The sequence below is a fragment of the Procambarus clarkii genome, chromosome 21, assembly GCF_040958095.1.
Source record: "Procambarus clarkii isolate CNS0578487 chromosome 21, FALCON_Pclarkii_2.0, whole genome shotgun sequence".
In the NCBI taxonomy this organism is placed as follows: domain Eukaryota; kingdom Metazoa; phylum Arthropoda; class Malacostraca; order Decapoda; family Cambaridae; genus Procambarus; species Procambarus clarkii.
Window position 1 is genome coordinate 33434781 of NC_091170.1, and position 24562 is coordinate 33459342.

Sequence of the window (24562 nt, forward strand, 5' to 3'; positions counted from 1 at the left end):
CTACCAAGGAAATTACAGGCACATGGAATAAATGATAAAATACTAGAGTGGATGAAATGATTAAAACATGAAAAAAATCGGTTTTGCTAAACAGAAATGAATCTGACTGGAGAAATGAGGTAAGTTTGTAAACTGTAGGTGGTAAATGCGGGGTGACACTGGATGGGGGCAGTGAAATTATCTAAGTGTAGTTACAGGATGAGAGCCAAGCTCGTGGTGGCCCATCTTCCCAGTACTCTTTGTCGCATAACGCTTTGAAACTACAGTACAGTACTGTACTGACGGTTTGGCCTCCACCATCTTCTCACTTAACTTGTTCCAACCGTCTACCATTCTGCAAAAGAAAACTTTCTAATATTTTTGGCACCTCTGTTTCTTTAGCTTGAATCTGTGTCCTCTTGTCATGAAGTTGAATTAGCCTCTCTCTCTCTTCTCTTTTTCTTTCTTTCTCTCTCTTCCTCTATCTCTCCTTTTCTCTCTTTCTCTCTCCCATCTTGCTATCTCTCTCTTCTTCTTCTTCTCTCTCTCTCTCTCTCTCTCCTCTCTCTTTCACTCTTTTCTTCTCTCTCTTTCACTCTTTTCTTCTCTTTCACTCTCTTCTCTCTTTTGTTTCTCTTGTCTTTTTCTCTTCTCTCTCTCTCTCTCTTCTCTCCATTCACTCTCCCCCCTCTCTCTCTCTCTCCTCCCCCCTTCTCTCTCTCTCTCTCTTCTTCTTATATCTCATTCTTCTTCTCTCTCTTCTTCGTCTCTTTCCCTCTCCTTCACGCACTTCTTTCTCCCTTTTTCTGCTTCTTTCTTTCTCTCATCTTAACGTGTGGTGGGGTGCATTTGGAGGGATAGTATAATGACGTGTAGTGGAGTGTATTTTTACACATAGTAATGACGAGTGGTGGGGTGTATTGGAGAGATAGTAATGACGTGTGGATGTGTATTTAGAGATAGTAATGACGTGTGGATGTGTATTGGAGAGATAGTAATGACGTGTGGGTGTGTATTGGAGAGATACTAATGACGTGTGGATGTGTATTGGAGAGATAGTGATGACGTGTGGATGTGTATTGGAGAGATAGTGATGACGTGTGGATGTGTATTGGATAGTGATGACGTGTGGATGTGTATTGGATAGTGATGACGTGTGGATGTGTATTGGAGAGATAGTGATGACGTGTGGATGTGTATTGGAGATAGTGATGACGTGTGGATGTGTATTGGAGATAGTAATGACGTGTGGATGTGTATTGAAGAGATAATGATGACGTGTGGATGTGTATTGGAGAGATAATGATAAAGTATGGTAGGCGTAATAATAAATATATGTGTAATAAATGGGAAATATTATGTAAGAAATGGGAAAATTGGGGTGTATTTGAGGAGATAATGAAGCTCGAGTGTTGAGGAAAGTGGAGTGTGTTTGGAGAGATATTGATGAAGTGTACTGGAGGGAAATCATAGGTGTTGAGGCGACATATGCTGTGCTAGCAAACAATGAACTTGTCGAGCCAGTTAGACCACTGCTACTGCTGCTGCTGCTTCTGTCACCTGCTGCTGTCGTCTGCTGCGACACTGCTAGCGAGACCCCATAGTCACCTCTCTTGCATAAGTTCTTTATTATGTTCATAGCCTCACGAAAATCCTAGTATTTGGAAAACGCAAAGAATTTTTACATAAAGTTTTTTTTGTATCAATAGCCAATTTAAAGTGATAGTCAGCAGGTGGTGAAGCGCTCAGTTGTCTGGACACAACTGAGTCCAACATGGCGCAGGAGTATCAATACTTTTACGAGGATGAGGTCTATAGATTTAACAAAAAGGGGAACCTGGAACTTGGAATGGTGCTGGAAAATGCCGAATTTGTGTCGAGTGATGAGGAATCTGACTTAGATGAGGAGTATAAGGTGACAAAGGGCAGTATTCGTGTGGCGTGGTACCCCAAGGGAGAGGAGCAGGTTCTGCCTGAGAGGAAGGTAAGATACACACACTCTATTACACCTCTTAATGCCCTTAACACGACCCGCTTATTATTGGGGCAAGCTTGGTATAAGTATATTAGTATTTATATTTAGTTTTAGGCATGTTTGTGATACTTGAAATAAATTAAACTTCGCTAAATTTCCTGACACTATTGACTGGATAATGAGCTTGGTGTGATTGGTATATTCGCAGACTGCAACATATATCTGTTAACTAGTGCGGTGAAGTGTGTGTTATGGGTTTCACCTTTACTTTTGTACTTAAAATAATCCTTATGCAAGACTATCAGAAATTAGCACTGCAGTAGTTGAAGTGTGACAGTCTTGGAGCAACACCTTTAAGTTCAACAAGCCACAATGTATGAGAGAGAACAGCATATGCTTTTTTACCCATAGTTATAAATCCATGGAACGGCTTACCACTGAAGCCACAAAGGCCAAGACATTACTCTTGTTCAAAATCCAGTTGGAAAAATCAAGAACAATGGGGATAGGGGGCCCTCCTTTGACAAGCCACAGTCATTCTGTCCCAGTTGAGGCCACTAGAAAGATGATAGCCTTCTGGTAAATTCAGGGTTCGGGTAAAATATAGTAGGGTCCAAAACTTGGTACAAACCATGCAGGATTTGTCATAAAAAATGGCACAACTTTTAGTTCAGAAGCTTTTGCTCTGTTTTGGGGCTGAATATTTTTTGTTTCATATTATGTTGCATCCAAATAATGTATTTTCTCTTGGACTAATATAGGTTAGTGATTGTCTAGATTCTTTTATGTACTACATCAATGCAGATATATTCCATATAATAATACAAATTTGCATGGTCTTTATTTGTTCATGTCATACATGATCTCACCGATGAATAAAACAATGGTTTGATCTTTAAACGACGAAGTTGGAGAAAGTTCAAAGGTATGCTACCAGACTAGTCTCAGAACTACAAGGTATGAGTTATGAAGAAACTCTATGTGAATTGATCTCATGTTGCTGAAGAAAAAAAAGAGTTCGGGAAGACATACTTGACAAACATACGACGAAACTACGATGTTGCTACAACGTTCAAACAAGGTTTAATACTGTCTAACAATTGTACCAACCAGTATAGCAAGTTGTAGCAGTGTTCTAATACATCATAAAAACGTTAAAATAAGATGTAACAACTTTATTACAAGTTGTAACAAGGGAATCATAGAGACTGTTAGATTATGTGCTTGCAGGGTAATTACCACATACAGAAGTCTTAGGGAACTCTCAAAAGTCTTGCCCTTGGCAGTAGACTGGATTTTTACCTCTCTGAGTTTTGGGCAGTCTGATTATCTTTTGATTGTAGCACAGGTGTTTGCATGCTTATTTTATGGGATGCCACTTTACAGCCTCATTTTACCCTAGGCTGTTTTCAGTGTTTGTTAATTAGGCGAGTGGCACTTGTGCCCAGTGCTCCTGCTTGGTCTATCCTTTGGGACCTGGAAAGTCCTTTACAGTTTTTGGAGAGTTTATTATGAACTTTGCCTCCGGTTCTGCCCTCGCAGGGTGACTTTAAAAGACGTGCCTTAGTGTTGATGTACTTTGTTGGCCATTCATAGTGCTTCTGCCTTGCTGCCTATTATGTGGAGGATATATTCCACTTTGAGGCCTGAGAAATTTGTGGCCATTGGGCCTCCCTTTTAACCAAGCTTTCTTGTAGTGACTCGGCTATTCAGGTGGCTGCGGTTTTACAGGCCAGGTTTGTCTGCATTTGTAGGTTGTGGTTTCCCTAGGGTCTGCCACTTTCTCATTTCAGGACCAGGACTTGGAGCAGTTGGTGCTTTCTGCTTGATCCAAATTTGTTCCTTTATCTCAATTCCCAGGTTTGGCCAGTGTTACTCAGTGGGCTCAGGGGGCCCTCTTACTATTGTCTTTGCTCCAGTTTTAAATTACAGTACAGTATCTGGAAATTTTGCAGTCTGGGGAGGTGGTGCTTCTTCAGGTGTGTTTGATCCTTCTTTGGGGACTGCCCCTTCCCCTTCGATTGCAGAGGTTGTGTTTTCCCACTGGAAATCCGCTCCCTTCTGTTTGATCACATAAGTTCAGTTCATGATCACACAAATTTATCACATAAGTCAGCCTTATGTGATCAATTCATATTTAGTTATCAAATTTTTTTGTGCTAGTACAGTAATAGAATTTTTTTACTTAGTAAGTGATTCAGAGATTTGTTTTGCTGTATATAATTACAGGTGGGGCTGGCAGATCGCTCGCTTATGCCAGGTGATGTTGTACGGCGTTTGATCCGAGGAAAGGACACCCAGCGTGGTTACTGTCGCCAGGTTCATGTGACCTCCAGTGTTCAAGTTGTAGGAACGAAGCACGTAATATTAAATGTTGACAGCAATGATCTTACTCCACTAGAGGTAATTATTCTAGGTTAAGTTTGTTGCTTTCCATTTTTTTTGAAAACTTTTGCAGTAATACTGAATTTTGTTTGTAAGTTAAAATATTGAAGAGTACATATAGAATATGATTTGCATTTTTCATGTGTGAAAAATAATTTTAATTTATCATTTTTAATTGATCAATTAAAAATTATTTTAGTATTATCATTAATACACATCCATCCCATTAGAGCTGTTTCTTTGGGAACTCTCATGTATTGGTCATTAGACCTGCACTTTCATTTTGTTCTTATGTTCATGAACCAATATTATAGCAACATTGTATTTTCACTTCTCGTGTAGCCTTCCTTTTTACCATATACTGTATATATGTATGTATGTATGTCCGTCCGTCCGTCCGTCCGTCCGTCCCTCCACTGAAGAGGATCCGAAGTTCATACTTCGGATCCTCTTCAGTGGAGGGACGAAGCTCCGAAGTTCATACTTTTAAAGATATGTTGATTAACACAAAAGTGCTTAAGTAGTTTCTAGTTTCATTTTTTCTTTGTGGTTATACAATTTTTCATAAAATCTGCATATAATTTGTTTTTAATGTTTGCAATATTTATATTTAATCATAAAGGTTTCAATTACCCCCCTCCCCTTCCCCCTGTAAACAGTAAAGATTGATTTCCTGGTGTGCATAAAAATTCTAAAATATTCTAACATTCTTTTTCTTTTCTGTATTGTAAAACATTGCTCCCTGATGTCAAGAAAAAATATACAAAATTATAATCATTTTAGTTAGTTTTGCTGAAGTGAAAAGAATAAATGTTGATGTCATATCCTGAGAAATAATTCTGCAGTTAACTACTGTATTTATAATACATTTCTTATCACTAATATCTTCGAGGTCCATAAAAGTCCTTGAAATTTGTGATGGTACCAGTGGTTCCTAACATGGGTGTCAGTCAATGGATGGTGTTGCACCTGACATGGTGCTCAGCTTTTTACTAAAGTCCAGAAAGGGAACCAAGGCTCAATTTTTTCTCCAAAATGGCACAGTTGTTAGAGGTCTCTAGTGTAAAATGACATCCATATAGAATCTTTAGGTCTTGAATATTATAAGGCACATCTAGTATCCCACTGGTGATTGATGCACCAGCCCCCTATCACTTGAGGGTGATGAAGCTGTTTAAGGGTTAAGCGATCTATGTAGAATAGAACAAGAAAAAATCATATTTTTCTTTGATAATTGTTTGCATACTGTACTTTAAAAACTCGTTATCAACTCCCAAATTTACATACATCAGCACTTGATGAAAATGCCCGAACCGAATTGAAAAAAGTATGAAGACCACATGTTAACCTTTTAAAAACTTACTTTAACACTGATTTACCCCATCTAGGTGGGAATGGAGCTGGATTTAGATAAATTTGTAAGGTTACCTGGTTCCTTGCATTTCATCCAAGGAATGTTTACATGTACAAGGCTGTAACTAAAGTTCCTCATTTCCCCATCATGTAGAACTTTCAAATTTTGTTTCACTGAAACTACTTTTTGCAGGACTATTATTTAGATATACGGTACTTCAAAGAAATGTTTATATATTACTATACAGAAATACATATTTTAATGCAGTTATTGTTTTTGCCTTTCAGGAGTTCACAACAGACATTGCTGTAGCTTTAGATTCTTGGGTGGGAATGGTGCACATGGTCAAGTGTCGACTGGTGATGCTGTGCTCTGATGGATCTAGATGTATAATGTCCGATGGTGAAGCTCTGGAACTGGATGATATGCGGGATACGCGAGACAGGGTTAGATTGGTAACTGTCAAACAAGCTCATGGTAACCTTAAATAAATTGCTTAACTTCAGTATGTACCCTTACCCTGTAGCTATTGTATGTTAATTTTCTTGAAATATTTTATAATGTTAAATGTGCTCTTAATGTTTCTGTTCTGAGATCATTACTGTACTGCAAGCAAAGGTTAGTGTGATATACAGTATATAGAAATGTAAAAAATATTTACATATATCTAAAATCTAATACTTTAGTAAAATCAAGGAGTTCATATATACAGTACTGGGTAAATTTGTATGTGATATAGTTTAATTCCGTATGTGTATTTGTTAGTAGCCTTTGTGTAAGAATAATGTTAAATACACATCAAAACTTATAACAGGCGAGCTTAAGGATGATGTTTGGCAAAATTCTTCCTGGCTGTTCGAAGTGATTGGTAAAAACCCAATACGAAAATTGGAAGTTAGCATTCTAATTCTTAAATAATTGCTCTCAAAATCCTAATGTAATACTGTACATTATAAATCATCTCATCCTTACTGAACTAATACTGGCAACAAGTATACAGGAAAAAATATATATTTAATAAAATTCTGAACTGGAAACTAGCTCAAAAGCAATGATTACCCATGATTACTCTATGATCCAACATGTCTTGCTTTTAATGATTTTGAGCTTTGATCTTGATGATAATTTTTAAACTTTATTCTGTAATGTATACAGTTGGATGAGTACTTGCTAAAGATTATATAAGGTGCCACAATTAAGGATATATCGGTTAACTATGAATAATTATGACTAAATGTTCCTGAAAAATCTCTTGAAGTAGCTGTCATGATGTGTAAAGAAAGCTTCAGGGGAGCTATCCCGGTGAATAACAAAATTTTTGAACTTGTTCCATAGAAATGATAATTAATGGTCTGGAATTAATACAGAAGATTAGTATGATATTGTTCATAATATCTAAATATGTTAGATGAGCTTGTGCAGTACAGTACTGTTCTCAACTTGAACACACTAATTATGATTGTATAAGAGTAAAAAAAATTATAATTTTTTTTATCATTTACCTTTTGCAGAGATGTAAATACTTTGGTTGCAGTTTTATTTGTAATTTACATATTGTAAATGTGGTAGAAAGTAAGAGGGGCTTTTGTTTACATTTTTCTCACTGGAAGGCATTAGTGTTCAGAAGTTTTATCCATGTATAATGTGTATTTTGTGTGTGCTTGTGCCTTAGTTTGCATGCAGTTGTAGCACTGATAAAACAAAAATGGGCATAGAAAAAGCAAAGCTGAAGCTCAATTTTTTGTTGATTTCTCCAAGTACAGTTTTTTTATAAACTGGATGAGTTTCACAAAATCACGTGTCAGAGCAAAGTGATAAGTCTTCTAAATTATAAAATTTCTCAAAGAAAATGCTGATACAATTTCATTTTGTATCAGTATGCTACACTGTAGGAAGAAGTAAGAAGTTGGCAGATTATTAAGGGTAAAGAAGCCTAGGATTTAAATTTAAGAATTTGGGAATTAAAAAGTCCTGATTTACACCTAAACTAGTCAGGTGTAAACATGAAGTGACAAACATCAAGTAGTCCGTCTTGATCAGTTCATGTAAGGAAATGCATGTATGTTCCCTCCCCCCCCCCTTCCCTTAGAACTCCCCTCTTCTGTCTAAGCATAGTCTTCTAGCCTGTTGTAGTCACTTGATGTCATTTTATATTCTGATTCCATGTGTAACTGCTGTCTATCCATTATACCAACTCTCTACCTCACTCCTGTATATTCTTTTTACAAAGCTGTTATTCGTCGTCTCCATTCATGCAAGCCAGTGTAATGTTTTTCTTGACACTCGCCTTCGACACCTCACTTCAGGTGGTGGTGCATCATATGGAAACAGGTATCAGTTGCCTGTTGTCTTTTCACATTTTACTTGATGCATGCTCTTGTATGTATTTCATTTAAGTACAGTATACTGTATGTTTTAGTTGTATTATCAACAAAGGTCTTTCTAGATGATATTAAATGTTGAATATGAACATTAAATACATATCTTTTTAATAGTTTTGATTGAATTTTTTAACGCAGATGGGTACAGGTGCAGATGACGTCTGGCTCGATAGCAGGCTCAGAACTTTCATGTACCATTGTTGAATGTAAGCCTTATCCAACTAATTTTTCCTGGTACACAATTTTTGTGTGCTTTACAGAGCAATTTTCCTGCATAATTGTGATAGTATGTCCTTATTAATCTATGATGCTCTACAGTATGAAAGATGTAATGGATGAGTAATAGTATTTTGTAACAAGTTTTCACAATATTGTTCCCTCTTTTATGGGCTAATATTGCTCCATGAAAGTGTGTAATGGGGTTAATGATAATGTTTGTAGACATAACACACTTTTTCACAATATTGCTCCCAAATTTTTTTCTGGGTTGATGTTTCCCTAATTCAAAAGTATGAGCAGTAGATATGAAAAGTGGAGAAATTGGTTAATGATAATGTATGCATGTAGTTATCTGGAAACAAATTAAAGTTGTTCAATTCTTTTATATATTATAATCATGCTTGAAAGGCTATTTTAATCTTGCATGATTTTGTATACATTAATATAATTTTCAATATTCCTTTTCTTATTCTTGTTCAAACCAGTAATCCTTATAGATTAAACATATAGTAAGTTTAATACAGAGTGTATGTACAGTATATGACTATCTCTTTTTAAGTACTGTAGGCCATTTCCTTGATTAGAAAGAGGGTATTGCGTAAACACTGTCAGTTCTCGGTACAATATGGTTTTTCTTACTTTTCATTATGATAGGTAAACAGTAGCTTGCATTTAACTTATTCATACATGCACTGGTATTTATCCCTTTCTAACTTGCTAGCTCTCTTTCCACCCTCCCCCATTTGTAGAATACTGTTGCCCTTTACACTCTAATTTACAGTACTGTAGTCCCGAATTTCTGGAAAGGATGTATATTTGGGTAAAATTGGGTTGCTCTTCAGGAGGCTTTCAGGTGTCCAGTATTTTTCAGTCACTCAATAAATTACCTGACTGAACATAATTTACAAATTCACTACTTTTCAGCTACGAATGTAGAGCATATTGAAGAGCAAAAAACCATTACGCAAGAATATAATAAATAAAATATGCAAAAAGTATGCAAGAAATTACACATTCCAGACATGGTGTACTCCAGAGATCCAGAAATAAGCAAGTAGAGAGTAAGAGTAAGAAGAGAAGCAGAAAGACAATGTGAATTTGGCATAATGGATAAAGAAAGGCTCTGACCCAAGTTACTCCATAACCAGATCAATAATACAATAATAAAGACCAGGTTTTAAAATAAAGGAAAGAAAAGGACACTAAGAGAATGTCAGGAAAGTATATGAGGACTTCAACAGGACAAGAGTTCTTTACAATAGAGCAAGGAGACATGCCTAAAGTGACAAGGATGGAGTCAAATGAAGCTGCACTGGAGGACTTTGAGATTACCAGTGATGAAGTAATGAGGTATTTGCTAGAGCTGGACATGATTAAGGCTGTGAAATCAAACAGTATTTCACAATGATATTTAAAAAAAAAAAATCAGAAGCCCTGTGTTTCTAATGCATAGTATGATATATAACAGCTGCTAGAAAGAGAGGAGAGTTACCAGAAAATTGAAAGACAGCCAATGCATTGTCAATATATGAAAAAAGGAGATAAACAGGTGGTGAACTATAGGTAAGGTATGCATCCCTTGCAATGTAATACAAAAGACTATAAGATAGAAGATAATAGAATATCTGGAGAATTAGTCTACTATATGGTGCAATGCAAGCTTGGACTTTTGGATGGCAAATTATGCTTCACAATTTTGGTAGAATTTTGTGACTGGACGACTGATATCAGACAAGATAGAGAATGGTGGTGGGGGGGAGAGACTTCATTTATTGTACTGTCAGGAATGTCTTGACACAGTACAACACATGATTAATGCACTTGGTGATGAAATAGGTAGGAATGGTGAAGGTGCTCCAGTAAATAAGGAAGTACCTAAACAACAGAAGACTGTGTCACAGTGAGAGGAGAGATTTCAGAGTTGTGAAATGTCACCAGAGGTGTCCTGAGGGGCCTGCCTTACTCATTATCTATGGAAATGATCTCCTAAATGGATAAACCCGTGACTCAACAGACGTGCAAGAAGGCAAAGTACACGAACAATAAATTTTGAAAATGTACAGGGGTAAAAAGTTAATAGGAAGAGACTACAGAGAGTTAAATGAGTAATACAGAATCAAGGGAGAAATTAAAAAAAAGGCGATTTACATATGACACTAGTACCAAAAGTTAGACTAACCCAAATTGTTGCAGGCATAGTTGGATGAAAACTAGTAAGGACCATGGGATTAGGCTAAGACAATATGAGAATTTCTTCTTAGATGACGACAAGAAGGTTTGTGAGGAACTCGACAAGAGGTTCCATGAGGTCTGTTAGCAAGAACCAGAGGGGGAAACCAAGAGTGGATAATGACACATGGATAGATTAAATATTAAACAACATTGTAATCACTGAAGAGGAAGTAAAGCCACCTAATGGAACTGAAACTGAAGAAATGACAGAAAAAATAGGGATGAGTAGACAATCTTGTGTACAAGAGGAAAATGCAGGTTGAAATAACTAGGCCTGTCCAGTTATGTACTTTTCTAAATCCGTAATGACATCATTAAAATTTGTCCCCATTGCTAGAAATGTGAATAAAATAATTCTAATGCTAAAAATCTGATGTGTATAACATCTCCCCATCCTAATGCCATCCTTTTTCTTCCCTATCCTATAATATTTTAATTTGCACCCTTGTTTGCCCTTTATGATATTAAATTAACTAATTGTTCTAGCATAAAATTGCTGGTCTCTGGATACTTGAAAAGGTTATTTCCACTCACGGTGTACTAAAAAAAAAAATAAGGATATATACTGTACAGTGTGGATTTATATAAAAACTGGTATGAAACAAATGAGTTGTAGTTCTATAAAATGACTGGAATGTACACTGGACAAACAGTATCCGTGGCATGATTAACCAAAAATGGTGGCATCAGGAGCTCTACCACACATTCAAGTATTCGTGCACCCTGACACTAGTCTCTAGATGATGACATGTCACTCATTTGGAAGAAAATTTTACCTGCACAAACATGTATTTTATGGTTTATATTATACCTTCCTTTATTTCCATATAGTAATATACCTGGTACTTGGGTTTTCAGCCCCATGGATGTCTGACTCTTCAAAAGTGTGGAATCAGGCTCTAGGTATCTCAATGTTCGTGACTCATTTCTCATGAGCCATAAAGCATTAAGATATTAAATTAATTTAAGTGATACTGTACTGGTCTTGGTGTCCGGAGACCAGCTACCATCCAGAGGAATGCTTTTATCCTATAGTTTTCCTTAAATATAGGTCACTTTGCACAGTGAAATCACAATAACATGATATATCTATGAGAAAATCTTTGGAGCAGGACGGTAGGATCGAACCAGCATCCTGGATCACACCAAGTGCATACCATACCATACCCATGGACCACGATATGCTAATATAGACCATGATACTTTGTATGTATTTAAAAGGAGAGTTTAGTGGACAGCTTGATTACCTACATCATAGTATATCCAAGTTATGTGTTATACTTGGATAGACTGCTAGCTCAGTACCTCCAGGTTCCTAGTGGGTCTGGGTGTGCAACTGGGGTTACTCAGCATGCTGGTTTGATTTTTCCATGCTGTTCCAAATTTTCTAATAGGTCAATTTGCTGGGGATCACATTTTGGGTTAACACTGGCACCAATTTTGTAGCAAATGTTTGTACTATGTTGATCTATTGTAGTTGCATGTATGTACAGTACATGCAGTTTTAATTACCGCACACATTGTATTAACTAATTTGCACAATTAGGTCAATAATATCTAATGTACATCAATTTAAACCATTCCACTTTACTGTATATATATAAACTGCAACCAAGGCTTCCTTTATGTGATTTTAGAGGCAAATTACAGTTTTCTGTTTGTGAAAAAGGTTATCCTGAGCTTGTATTTGTTTATTTTATTTTATGTGTTTTCCTAGTCTGTATTTATTCCTTTTTTTAAGGTTCATCTGAGTCGACAAGTTGTAGTTTTAAGTGTTACCCGTAATATTATGTTGCATTTTATTGTTTATTATTGTTTTAACAATTTCCTTGGATTCCTGTTACAATCATCCTGAAATATTTAAACAAAGATTAATTTTCAGTTTTTTTTTAATAAAGTACTATAGTATATTTTAAAAGTTATCCTTAAATAATACTAATGATATGAGATATATGTCAGTTTTTGAGGTATCTGAATATATTAATATCTGGCTATAACTAAAACAAGGAAATTTGTTCACTGTGGTATAAATATTTTCTGTACTTTTAGAATAATTTACCTCATAAATTCCATAATGAAAATATACACACACACACCCATCCACATGCACAGAACGGTCTCATACTGTATATGCTACATACCTGCACTCACACTCACATCTAGTTAAGAACACAACTGTATGCCCATTTTCCTGTACTCCACAACACGCCTGCATGCTCCCACATCTATACCCACGATTCAACTGCATGCTCCCACATCTATACCTGCAATTCAGCTGCATGCTCCCACAAACATTGTTGTTCTGGAAGCTGGAACATTTTGGAGGGGTGACAGGAAGACTTCTAACATAAATCGATAAAATTCTGACAAAATGAGGGCAGTAGTGAGAAGCAATGTATCAGACTGGAGAAACGTTACTGGTGGAGTCCTGCAGAGTTCAGTTCTAGAACCAGTAATGCTTGTTGTCTACATATATATAACCTCCCAGAGGGAATACAAAGTTATGCAAACATGTTTGCTAATGATGGACAAAATAAGTGTATGGAGCAACACTTGACAGATGGAATTCAATGTGAATAAATCCACATTGTGGAATATGTCATAGGATAAAAATGATAATCTTTGCACCTTTCCCAGTTGAATAAACAAAGATATGCTACTAAATGTCTTCCACAACTGAAAAACAAGAGCTACAAGAGGAGGCTTGAGGTGTTGAAGTTGCCAAAACTGGAAGATAGAAGGAAAAAAGGATATATGATCACTGCATACAAAATAGTAACAGGAATTGATATAATTGACAAAGAGGAATTCTTGAAATCTGCAACTTCAAGAACAAGAGGTCATAGATTCAAACTAAGAAAACAAGGAGACAGAACAAGTTAAATGAGGTGGTGGTGGATGTCAAAATTATCAGTAGTTGCAAAGCATATGACAGTACTGGGAAGACAAGACACCACAAGTGTAGCTCATCCTGTAACTTCATTTACACTTAGGTGAACGCACACGCATACACACCTGTTGTGACAGATAAGGATTGTAGGATCCTCCAAGAGGACTTGAACAAGCTGCAGAGATGGTCAGAGAAATGGCTACTGGAGTTCAACATGAGCAAGTGTAAAGTTATGGAAATGGGAATAGGTGACAGGAGACCAAAGGGACAGTACACAATGAAGTGAAATTACCTACCTGTGATGATTCAAGAAGATACCTGGGAGTGGACATAACACCAGATCTAACCCCTGAAGCACATATAAGTCGGATAACAACAACAGTTCTCTACGCTAGCAAAAAGATAGAGCACCATTCAGAAACCTAAGTAAGGAGGCTCCTAGAGCACATTACATTGCCTATGTGAGATCAGTCTTAAAGTATGCTGCCCCATCATAGAGCCCCCACCTGAAGAAAAACACAAGGAAACTGGAAAAAGTTAAAAAATATGCTACGAGGCTCGGCCCAAAGTTGCAAAGGATGGGGTATGAAGAGCGACTGAAGGAACTGAACCTGACAATGCTAGAAAAAGGAGGGAGCGGGGAGATATGATAGAAACATATAAAATACTTAGTGGGATTGACAGAGTGGAAATACAGTAGATGAAATGTTCACACTGAATACCAACAGAACAAAGGGACATTGGTGGAAGCTGGAAACCCATATGAGTCACAGAGATGTTAGAAAGTTTTCTTTTTGCATAAGAGTAGTGAGAAAACGGAATAAACTAAAGGAGCATGTTGTGGAATCAAACACTACTCATAATTTTAAAACAAGATATGATAGAGAAATAGGACACAAGTCATTGCTTTAAACAACTGGCAGCTAGAAAGGCGGGATCCAAGAGCCATTGTTAGATCTTGCAGGTACAGATAAGTGAGTACAAATAGGTTAGTACACACACACCGTGAATGCTCTCTCACACAATTAGGTGAGTGCACACAACTGGGTGACTGTACATATACACAACTGGGTGAGTGTACACACAGACAACTGAGTGAGTACACAAACACATAGCTGGATGAGTACACGCATACAATTGGGTGAGTACAAACACAATTGGATGAGTATAAATACACTAACACACGTGCACAGTTTGGTGAGTATCACATGCACACAAGCAACTTTGTGAGCATTCACACAGACAAAAGGTGCCTTAAATGGTCAGTAAACTATAAGGTACTCATAACAGTAAATAAAAATTTTAATTCTACCTGTAAGTATAAAACTTTAATTTTGTCAGGACTTAAGAATAAATATTTATACACAGTTGTTTTCACTTAGGTATTTGTTTTCCTGCTTTTAAATGTGCCAAAGGCTTTGCTTTACTGATGTTATTTAGCAGTTTGTTTAGTATGCAAGTTTTGAATACAGACTTTTGTTAATTTTTATTAAAAATCTAATGTGTACTCACCTGTAAAACTGTTAAAAGAAATGTTAAAAAATATTATTAAGAACAGTACAGTATCGAGGGTCTGCTTGGAGAAAAGTCTGAAGTAAGGCTAACATAAGATATCTTATCCCATTGGGGCATTGTGTGTAAATTTTTTCATGCATGCCTACGAGGAAAATAATCTGGTGATAGTGATACACATTTATTCAAAATTATATGGGTCATGCCCTGAAAATCAAAATTAGCAATGTTCTTGCTTTGGAAATCAAAATTTGCATTGTTCAGTGGGCATTGTATGCATTTAAAGAGAGAGAATGATCTGTTGTGTTTGTTTGTTTCAAATACAGTATAGCCAGATAACATTCAGTATCTGTTAAGCATCAGATTTACTGACATTTTCATTATTTTCAAGTTTTTAATGTATTGGAAATGTCAGAAAAATTTGTAGTTATTATTTTCATTATCATAAGGATATTTTTCTAATTTATGTCTTATTAATTTTTTCCAGGACTCAGAGTTTCGGCGGTATGACTTTTACCCTGGCCAGCAACTAGTGGGATGCGCAAGGGCTTTCGATGACGTAGAATGGATCCATCGTACACGGGAGATGGAAGTTGTTCTCTCGAAGCCTCACAAGTCAATAAAAGTCACTGTTGAACAAGTTCAGGTAAATATAAAAATTAATGCGGGGAAGGATGAATGAAAACCTTTTTAAGTTTATTGAATGACTGGATGTCCTGATGAATGGCTAAAGTAGTTTACACGCATTTATATATAGTGTACATTAGAGTTTGGGTATGTGAAAAATTCCGTATGGCTGGTTGGGTGTAAGAGCACTATGTTACATAAAATGTGAAGAAAGTACCGTATATATTCCAATAATGAACGAATGAAAGAATAAACAGGACGCCGAGTGACAGTAAAAAATTAATAAAGGTACTGTTCTTTATTTGATCAAATTGCAGAAAGGATGTATTTTATATGATATTTGTAGTTTAAGACTTTCTTTAAATGAAGAAAAAGGCAAGACATGGTAAGAAAAAATATGAAGCAATAAAAAATTGAGCTGCAAAATGTGGAAAATAGAGGTTTTACCTGGAGTTTTGCAAGGGTATACATGAACTGATGTGGTTTCAAAAATCATTCTTTCGTGGAGAAACCCTTGATAGCTCCCTGAAACTATATTCACTGAGATAGCTAAGCTACTAGGGAAGATAATAAAAATAACCTGGACAAAGTAAGTATTTGGAGCAACACTTTGCAGATGGAATTCAATGTGAATAAATTCCATGTTATGGAATGTGTAATTAAAGAAAATATGCCACACACAACCTACAAATTATGTGGAAAGGCTTTAAAGAAATTTGATAAAGAGATCTTGGGGTAGTTCTGGATTCCAAACTGTCACTTGAAAACTTCAGAATTGCTTTTAAATACTGTACATGGACGGTGAAATACTAAAGAAATTGTTTACGACTTTTGTGAGACCAAAATTGGAATATGCAGCAGTTATATGGTGCCCATATCTCAAGAAACATCAACAAACTTGGAAAGTTGCAAAGACATTCTACTAAATGACTTTTGGAACTGAAAAACAAGATTGTTGTTGTTTAAGATTCGCTACCTGGAACAAAAAGTTCCAAGTGGCACGGGCTATGGTGAGCCCGTAGTGGACTTTGTATGTAGAAAAACAAGAGCTACGAAGAGGGACTAGCAGTGTTAAATTTGTCAAAGGTGCAAGATAGAAGAAAAAAGGAGACATGATCACTACATACACAATAGTAACAAGAATTGACAAAATTGACAGGAATTCTTGAAAACTGCAACTTCTAGACCAAGAAGGCATAGATTCAAGCTAAGAAAGCAAAGGTGCCAACAAATATTAGAAAGTTATCTTTTTTGCAAACAGAATTGTTCATGGTTGAAACACATTAGGTAAGGTGGTGGTGGATGCCAAAACTATCTATTGTATTTGGAAAGCATACGACAAAGAGTACTGGGAAGACAGAACACCACGAGCAGAGCTCTCATCCTGTAATTACACGTAGGTAATTAAACACATGCACTTACATACACAGATGCAGATATGGGCGTATGTATAATATAATGAATGGCAGCCAGTTTTTCAGGTAGAGTACTTTTAGTGTTTTGGGTAGTGACAGTCCTGAGGTAAATGGATATGACATGGTTTACTGTACTTTTCTCTATACTGTACACTTATTCATATTGCCACTCCCTTAAAATCTCCTCTTTATTGAATTCGTCAGCATTGTTTTTACCATACCATGTAGTGGATATGCTTTCCTTTATATTTGTTAATTTTGAAATGCATACTTTCTAATTTTTAACTTATGCAAAGTAGATTTTATAAACATTTGTAGTTTATACTCTCCAGTATAAAACACTTAATATTTTTTGGAAGATGAATGACTATTAACTTTTTTCTTTTTACTTTGTCACAGGTAGTACAGCTTGGAGTGCGCTGGCAGTGTCGGGCCTTTTCCAATGACCTAAATATAGACAAAGAACAGCCTAAGTATCTTGTTCAGGGAGAGGATTTGAAAAGGTAAAATATGTAAAATAATTGGCTCTTTCTTTATATGATGTACTCGTATGTCTATTTGATGTCTTTGTGTAATCATTCTGTTTATCCTTCTTATTTCACAAGAGGATACTATTCACAATAACTTTGGCTTCCCCCCCTCCTTCTTACTCTCCCATCTTTCTTTCCCCTCTCCCCCCCTGCCTCCCCCCTCTCCTCCCTGCCTCCTCCCTCTCCTCCCTGCCTCCTCCCTCTCCTCCCTGCCTCCTCCCTCTCCTCCCTGCCTCCTCCCTCTCCTCCCTGCCTCCTCCCTCTCCTCCCTGCCTCCTCCCTCTCCTCCCTGCCTCCCCCCCTCTCTTCCATGCCTCCCCCCTCTCCCCTCCCCCCTCTCCTCCCTCTCCCCTGCCTCCCCCCTCTCCTCCCTCTCCCCTGCCTCCCCCCTCTCCTCCCTCTCCCCTGCCTCCCCCCTCTCCTCCCTCTCCTCCCTCTCCCCTGCCTCCCCCCTCTCCTCCCTCTCCCCTGCCTCCCCCTGCCTCCCCCCTCTCCTCCCTCTCCCCTGCCTCCCCCCTCTCCTCCCTCTCCCCTGCCTCCCCCCTCCCTCCCCCCTCTCACCTGCCTCCCCCCTCCCTCCCCCCTCTCACCTGCCTCCCCCCTCTCCTCCCTCTCTCCTGCCTCCCCCCTCCCTCCTCCCTCCCTCCCCCCTCCCTCCCCCCTCCCTCCCCCCCTCCCTCCCCCCTCCCTCCCTCCCCCCTCTCCTCCCTCTCCCCTGCCTCCCCCCTCTCCTCCCTTCCTCCCCCTTCTTCTCCCTGCCTCCCCCCCCCTCCCCCCTCTTCCCTCCTCTTCCCCCTTTCTCCCCCTTTCCCCCCCCCCCTTCCTCTCCCTCAGTTTTTTCTTCCTCTTCCTTTTCCATTTAGCAGAATCTCAAACTTTTATTTTCTTTATCCCACCATCATGAATGTGTTCAATATAACTAAACACTTTTGGTACACTTGTCAATGTTACAATTGACCACGTTTTATTCTCTTTGTTTTTCAGCAACATTTTCAGTCTGTACTGTCTCCTAACACCACAAGTGCAACTTATGCTGTCCATTTCTGCTGCTCTAATTCTTGATTGTTCAAAGGAATTGTCAAGTTGACAATATACAGATTTAGTTTAGTATCACACAAGCTACAGGCTTATGTACCTTACCACCTGTTTGTTGGAAATAAAGCGAGATTATTTAGTAGATAGGATTGTGTTCATGAATGATGGTGTAAACCAGGGTTCACAAATGCTGTCTTAAAGAATTTTCAGGTTTGTTAACTATTATTTTACTTTGCATATGCTGTGCATTTTCCTTTGAAAGAGATGCTCTCTTACTTAGTACCCCTCTCTCAGTAGTCCAGTGACACCAGCAACTGTAGAAAATTAAGTTTAAAAGATCAAAATCGAGTGGGCATGGCTTTGTATTATACTGTGCTATACTGTTTCAGCTACATCATATCTTTATTATATTTCAATACATATTAATATTTTGTTCTTCAGAGTGAAAATGCTGAATGTGTTTGAGCCTTGTACACTTCAGCTAGGTGACCGTAATTATTATTGCTCAAAAGAAGGAGACATTATCATGACCCGGGATCAGTGGAGGAAACTCATGACAGCACAGCTCTCTGCAGATCATACTAACCCTTGCCCTCTGAGGCCCCGACCTGCAAAGAATAAGTCAAGTAAGAGATTAGCTTTCTCTTTCAAGTCTTTTGATTGTTGAATTCAAGAATTTCATTATTTATATGCATGGACCTGTATAATTTTTATGAATTCAAACTTGTATCACTGTTATATTTTTCATTATTATCTTATTGCATGTGTACATTACTTTGTTATTTTCATTTATTAAAGTATTTATTTTACAAATACAGTATTATGAATATTTAATGCTTATTTTAGTGTTTATTTGGGGTCAAATAAATTCATATTCTCTGAGCCTTATGCATTGTAAATGTTACAAGGGTGTATTCTAATAAAAGTTTAAGTAAAAAAGATTATTACTGTTATTTTGTAACTATAGAAACTCCCCACACTTGATAACCTCATTCTGACAGCTTTTCTCTTTGAGAATGTAATGTTTAATTTAAATGTAATTTTCCTCATTTGCTTCTATGGTTTTCACTCTTAGAGTGTAGGTGTTACTTTCTTAAATGGGAATTATAATGTTCAGTAATTATTTATAAAGTGCTCTTCTTCCTCCTAAATTGTAACTGAGAGGCAGTACAGATTTAGAGTGGGTAAGTCATGCATAGTGAACCTGATGAATTTCTATGATGAAATAAATTGGATAAGATAAGTCAGGGCTATGTATACAGCTTTCTAGGCTACCAAAAAGCCTTTGCTTATGTGTCTCATAAAATGTATAAAATGGAGATGTAAGTATTTAGAACTCGGAAGGTATGTGACCATAAAAAAGTACCTTAACAACTTGGAAAGAGTAATTGAGAGAAAATGTCATAGTGGGTAAGAGGGGTAGCAAGTTGGGTCTCACGGGGCTTGGTCCTTGGAGTTTACCCCGGGAGGTAAGCTTCTACATGACAGTTTTTGCACAGATGTTAAGAATTGTAGAGACAGAAGGATTATAGGCTGTTGCTGAGCATAACACATTACAGGGTTAGGTAAACAAATGTCAACAAGAATTCAAAGAACTGAAAATGGAATGAGGGGAGATGAGGAAACAGGGCATCATAGCATAGGAGTGAGGCAGTTACAGGAATTATAAACAAGAGAGGAATTTAAATGGGGACCTTATGCCAGCTTTACTGCTGAAGGCTTACATATATGGAAAATAATCAGTATTTTACATAAAACTGTCAATTGAAGCAGATTTGTTTTCACAAATAACTAAATGTGTTGAAAATAGTGATTTTGTGATTTGTACTGATTGTAGTGCTGGTGATGATAATGGAGAATGTTGGTGCTAGTAATGGTGATCAATGTGCAAGCTGTATCATGACAGGGTGGTGAGAAATGTTTTGTCAACTGGAGCAACTCTAGTACCAGTAGGTGCTAAATTTGATGACTATTATGTTAATGTGGATTTTACTAGCTGTGGAATACTGAATGTTAGCCATCAGAAGACAAAATAGCCTTCTATAACAGTAAGGGAAGAAAAGTATAGGAATTTTAGGATGTGTGGGAACTTGTCATAAAGCTTTGGTATAGACACTCATTTCCTGAGTTGCTAATTGGAGCGTATCTGGTACTACAAAATCTACTCTGATGACGATGTGTCATTGTAATGCTTGTGATTTTGTTGGTAGTGTGGGGGTGGGACGGAGGGGAGGTTTCATATGATTTTGGTAGTATGGTGAATATCAAGTGTTTGTAGTGCAAGCACTATAGCTGTATTAGTAGTTGTGGCATAGTGAATTGCATGTGTTGTAAAATGGAGTAAATTTGTTGCATCATGGTACTAAACCTGATAATTATAATGTCATTATCATTTTTTCTGATCATGGTGTTAGTGGGGGATAATACGCTAGTCGTGATGGTGGTGAGTGCAGGTATGAGAAATACAATCCTTTTCCAACTTGTTAATGTCAGTGTTCTAAATACATATAAAATGGTGCTACATTGTGAAAACTGAAGCATCAGTGTGTTAATTTTATATAGACAATGTTCATTTATTGGCACAGTATACTGGACCAACTTCACATCTGCCTGGCAGACCCTGCAAGGGACAGTTCAAGTGGGTTTACTATGCATGACACACCATATTTACCTGGTAGTCTTTGGCAAGGAATATTGTTTATGACGTTGTATTGCAATGCGAGTGAGGTCACAAAAGCAATGCTCCCAGTGCAAGAAAAAAATAATAGAGGTATCAGTAATGCATATACAGGCATTAGTGATGAAATGGTGTAAGAAGTTTTAAAAACAGCAAATCAGTGATGCTGTATTTATGTATAAATTTACCTGTAAAATGTGTATCATGTGCAGTTGCAAAACTTTAACTTGTTTAAATATTAATCAACTAAGTATATATAGTGTGCACATAGTAATACTGTCTGTGCTTAGTAATCTGGATCATGGTAATCTGAAGTGGGTATGGGCCCAATGGGTCATTCCAATTAACTAAATTTCTTTACAAAAAGGTCATACAATAAGCAAATTTAAAACTTTTTGCACCACATCTTGCCATTTACTTGTGCATTCCCATCGTTTATCTCTTACTCTAGCCATTTACCTAGTTACTTCCACCATTTATTAAAAAAAATGAATGTGAATTTGCTCGGTTTATGAGAACTTGGATCACCAAGCTCTTACAGTAGCTGTACATACACACATTTCACATTATATGGAAACTGCCAATGGCAGCCAAAATATATAATTTGAGCATGGGAAAGTTAATAAAGCTAGATATTAAAAAATAAAATTGAAATAAATTGTTGGGTGACACCTTACCCTACCACTTGTCGCCTGGCTGCTGCAGCTGGCTTCCCTGCCACCCAGCTACTATATACTATACTACCAATACTGTAGTATAGTAATGTTGTTACACCTGTGCTTTTAATATCCCATGTCTGGTCATCCTCATTATACTTAATACTCATACATGACTGGATTATGTCAGTCTTCCATCTCCCTAAATCAATATTATGTCTTCATTCTGCTTTCCTTATAAATAATATGCAGTCTTACTAGGGAAATTACTTGAAATAAAGTGCTGTACAGTATAGGAATTTTTTTTAGATATAGATGGGTGCATGGTTTTTCTATATGCTGGTTTTGATGAGTTCTATTTTTCTCATCACTTACTTTTTTGCACAATTTTTTTTTAATTGATATAATTAAGAAAGTATTTTTTATATTTATTTTATGTGCATTACTGTACTGACTTAACATTTGTTATTGTACATAATTTAGCTTATTGTTTACTTTTCACTGTTGGTTGCTCATTATGTATTTTGTTGTTTTGATTTTCTAATGAATTGTTTTGCAGAGAGAAAAGTACGGTGTATTTTATCTGGTGCTGTTGAAGATATAACAGGTATGCAGAGTCATTGTTATTTATAATATATTCACAGAAATAGTTGCAATATGTATTTTGAATACAAAAATATGCCAGGAGCCCTTCTGCACTAGTGTGACATGATACAGACCTTTGTACACTTATCAGCGTAATGTCCATTGATTATTTATTGATAATGAAGAGATTCAAGTTCGTACTATCATGTGTGATTAGTGTGTTGAGAGGCGAGTCATGGCAGGATAATTAATTGGTTGCCTGTTTTTTTTTGTGTGTGTGTATTTAATGTAATAGTTTATAACAACTTCATGCTAAAATTCTACTCACTGTAGATCACTGGTGAACATCAAGGGAGCATCATTATTTGCATCTATTTTTATGTTCTAGTCATGTGTGTAATTAATTAAGTGTAGTTACAGGATGAGAGCTATGCTCATTGTGTCCTGTCTTCTCAGCACTTTCATATAACACTTTGAAATTACTGATGGTTTTGGCCTCCACCCCCTTCTCACCTAACTTGTTCCAACTGTCTACCACTCTGTTAGTGAAAGTGGATCTCACAATTTCTGTTGAACTCTTTGAGAGTGCCTATCAGTGTCTGCAGGAAACTAGGAAAGGAAAATCTTACATATATAAAGGAGAGAGGTTGCAGTGCATACCTAGTTGTTAGAAGCAAGAGCCTCACCTTGTAGCATTTATATCTGGCACATTACACCTCCCAATATGTTAGTACTCAGTTGTTCTTGCTCATGAAGCAGTCTCTCATTTGTGTTTCCAACTTCCACTTCTGTCCCCTTTTCTGTTATCATTCCCCTTGGGAAACAATTGTATGCACTTTGTCTATTTCCTTCAGTATTACCTTTTATCATTCTCTTTTATTGTTATATATTGAGTTACCTTAGTATGTTCTCATATCTCTGGTACTAGTCATGTACCATATATTTGGACTTAGTTTTCCTTTTTGTTCTGTGCTTTATTACACAAGGATTTAATGCTGGCGGTGCATATTCTTGTTTTTTTTTTTTTTCTGGGGGGAGCCCCGTCGGCTCCCCGGAGCTATCCCAGGCTGATATGCTAATGTCAGACTTTGGCATCAGTCATGTGTATGGAGTTCTTAGGCCTACCGGGGACCACGGCCAGAACCGGGCCCCCTCAGAGAGGCAAGGGGAGCAATGGCCTATAGAAGCCCCCGTGTAGTTGGAAGCATTCTATGTCTGCCATCGACCGGAACAGGCACCCAGAAAGGTAAGCGCCCCAAAACAAACCCCTATTCTGGTTAAAATTGCTACCTAATACCGAACTAGTGGATAGAACTCCCCAACCGAAAACAAGCAAATTAGTGTGACGTCACACACTGCCGCGCCGCTGTCTGCGCAGCTCCCCCCTCCCCGGGAGGGGGAAGGGGGAGCCCCAGACCCCCCGCGCCGGCTACCCACACCTCAGTTCTTGAGGCTGATGCTATTGGCGGTGGTCGTGTGCTCTGGCTCCGGTGTCGCTACTGCACTGTGCTTTGAGTGTGGTGTTAGTTTTGTGGGTGCGAGAGCCAGGAGTTATCTTCAGTACTCGGGCTGCATGCGCCTAGGGCTGCCTTCCCTAGGTGCCCTGTAAGTACTGCCCTTGGGGCTTGGGGCCACCTTCCACAGGCTCCTCGGGGTCTGCCTCTGCTGGTCCGTTTTACCTTTCGGTTTTTCGGCCGCCTGTTGGGCTCTTGGGTGTTCTGTTCTCCCTTGTTACCGGCAGGTAAGAGGCAGTTTGCACTGGTAGGGGCGCAGGGTGCTGCTCAGCTTGTAATTCCCGACATCGCGGCCGGCTCTGTTCCTTGGGGTTCGCTGTCCTCTTGCGGGGTTTTGTTTTTCTTTTTGTTTTTGCCTGGTGGGGGGTTCTGTCATTTTATTCAGTTTGTTTTTGCCCTTCCACTGTTCTCCTCGGTGGCGCCCCCTGCTAGGTCCCCGTGAGTGTACACGTCCCTGGGGTTCAGCTTTAGAAGTTTGCTTGGTAGTTTTGGGCGCCGGTTTGCAGCACCCTGCCTGGGACTACCTGAGCGCGAGTCCTCTTAAAGTAAACGCTCAGGACCCTGGGAATCCCCTAGGGGGCGCGTGGGTCCGATGG

At 37.9% G+C, this 24562-nt stretch overlaps 1 protein-coding gene across 9 annotated transcripts in view; it reads left to right on the forward strand.

The window, feature by feature from the left end:
- The first annotated feature begins 1620 nt into the window (after nt 1–1620).
- The window catches only part of LOC123760630 ((E3-independent) E2 ubiquitin-conjugating enzyme UBE2O), a 68820-nt gene continuing 45878 nt past the window's right edge, over nt 1621–24562 (forward strand). For 3 of the 9 annotated variants that reach the window (XM_069328291.1, XM_069328290.1, XM_045746367.2), the window contains exons 1-7: nt 1621–1963; nt 4184–4357; nt 5981–6139; nt 15415–15573; nt 17369–17472; nt 18976–19160; nt 22427–22474. In XM_069328291.1, coding sequence (XP_069184392.1) covers nt 1754–1963; nt 4184–4357; nt 5981–6139; nt 15415–15573; nt 17369–17472; nt 18976–19160; nt 22427–22474 — 1039 coding nt within the window. In that variant the 5' untranslated portion in view covers nt 1621–1753. Of the gene's footprint in view, nt 1964–4183; nt 4358–5980; nt 6149–15414; nt 15574–17368; nt 17473–18975; nt 19161–22426; nt 22475–24562 lie in introns of all 9 variants that reach the window. The other 6 variants (XM_045746368.2, XM_045746366.2, XM_045746370.2 and 3 more) reach the window with 3 other exon arrangements.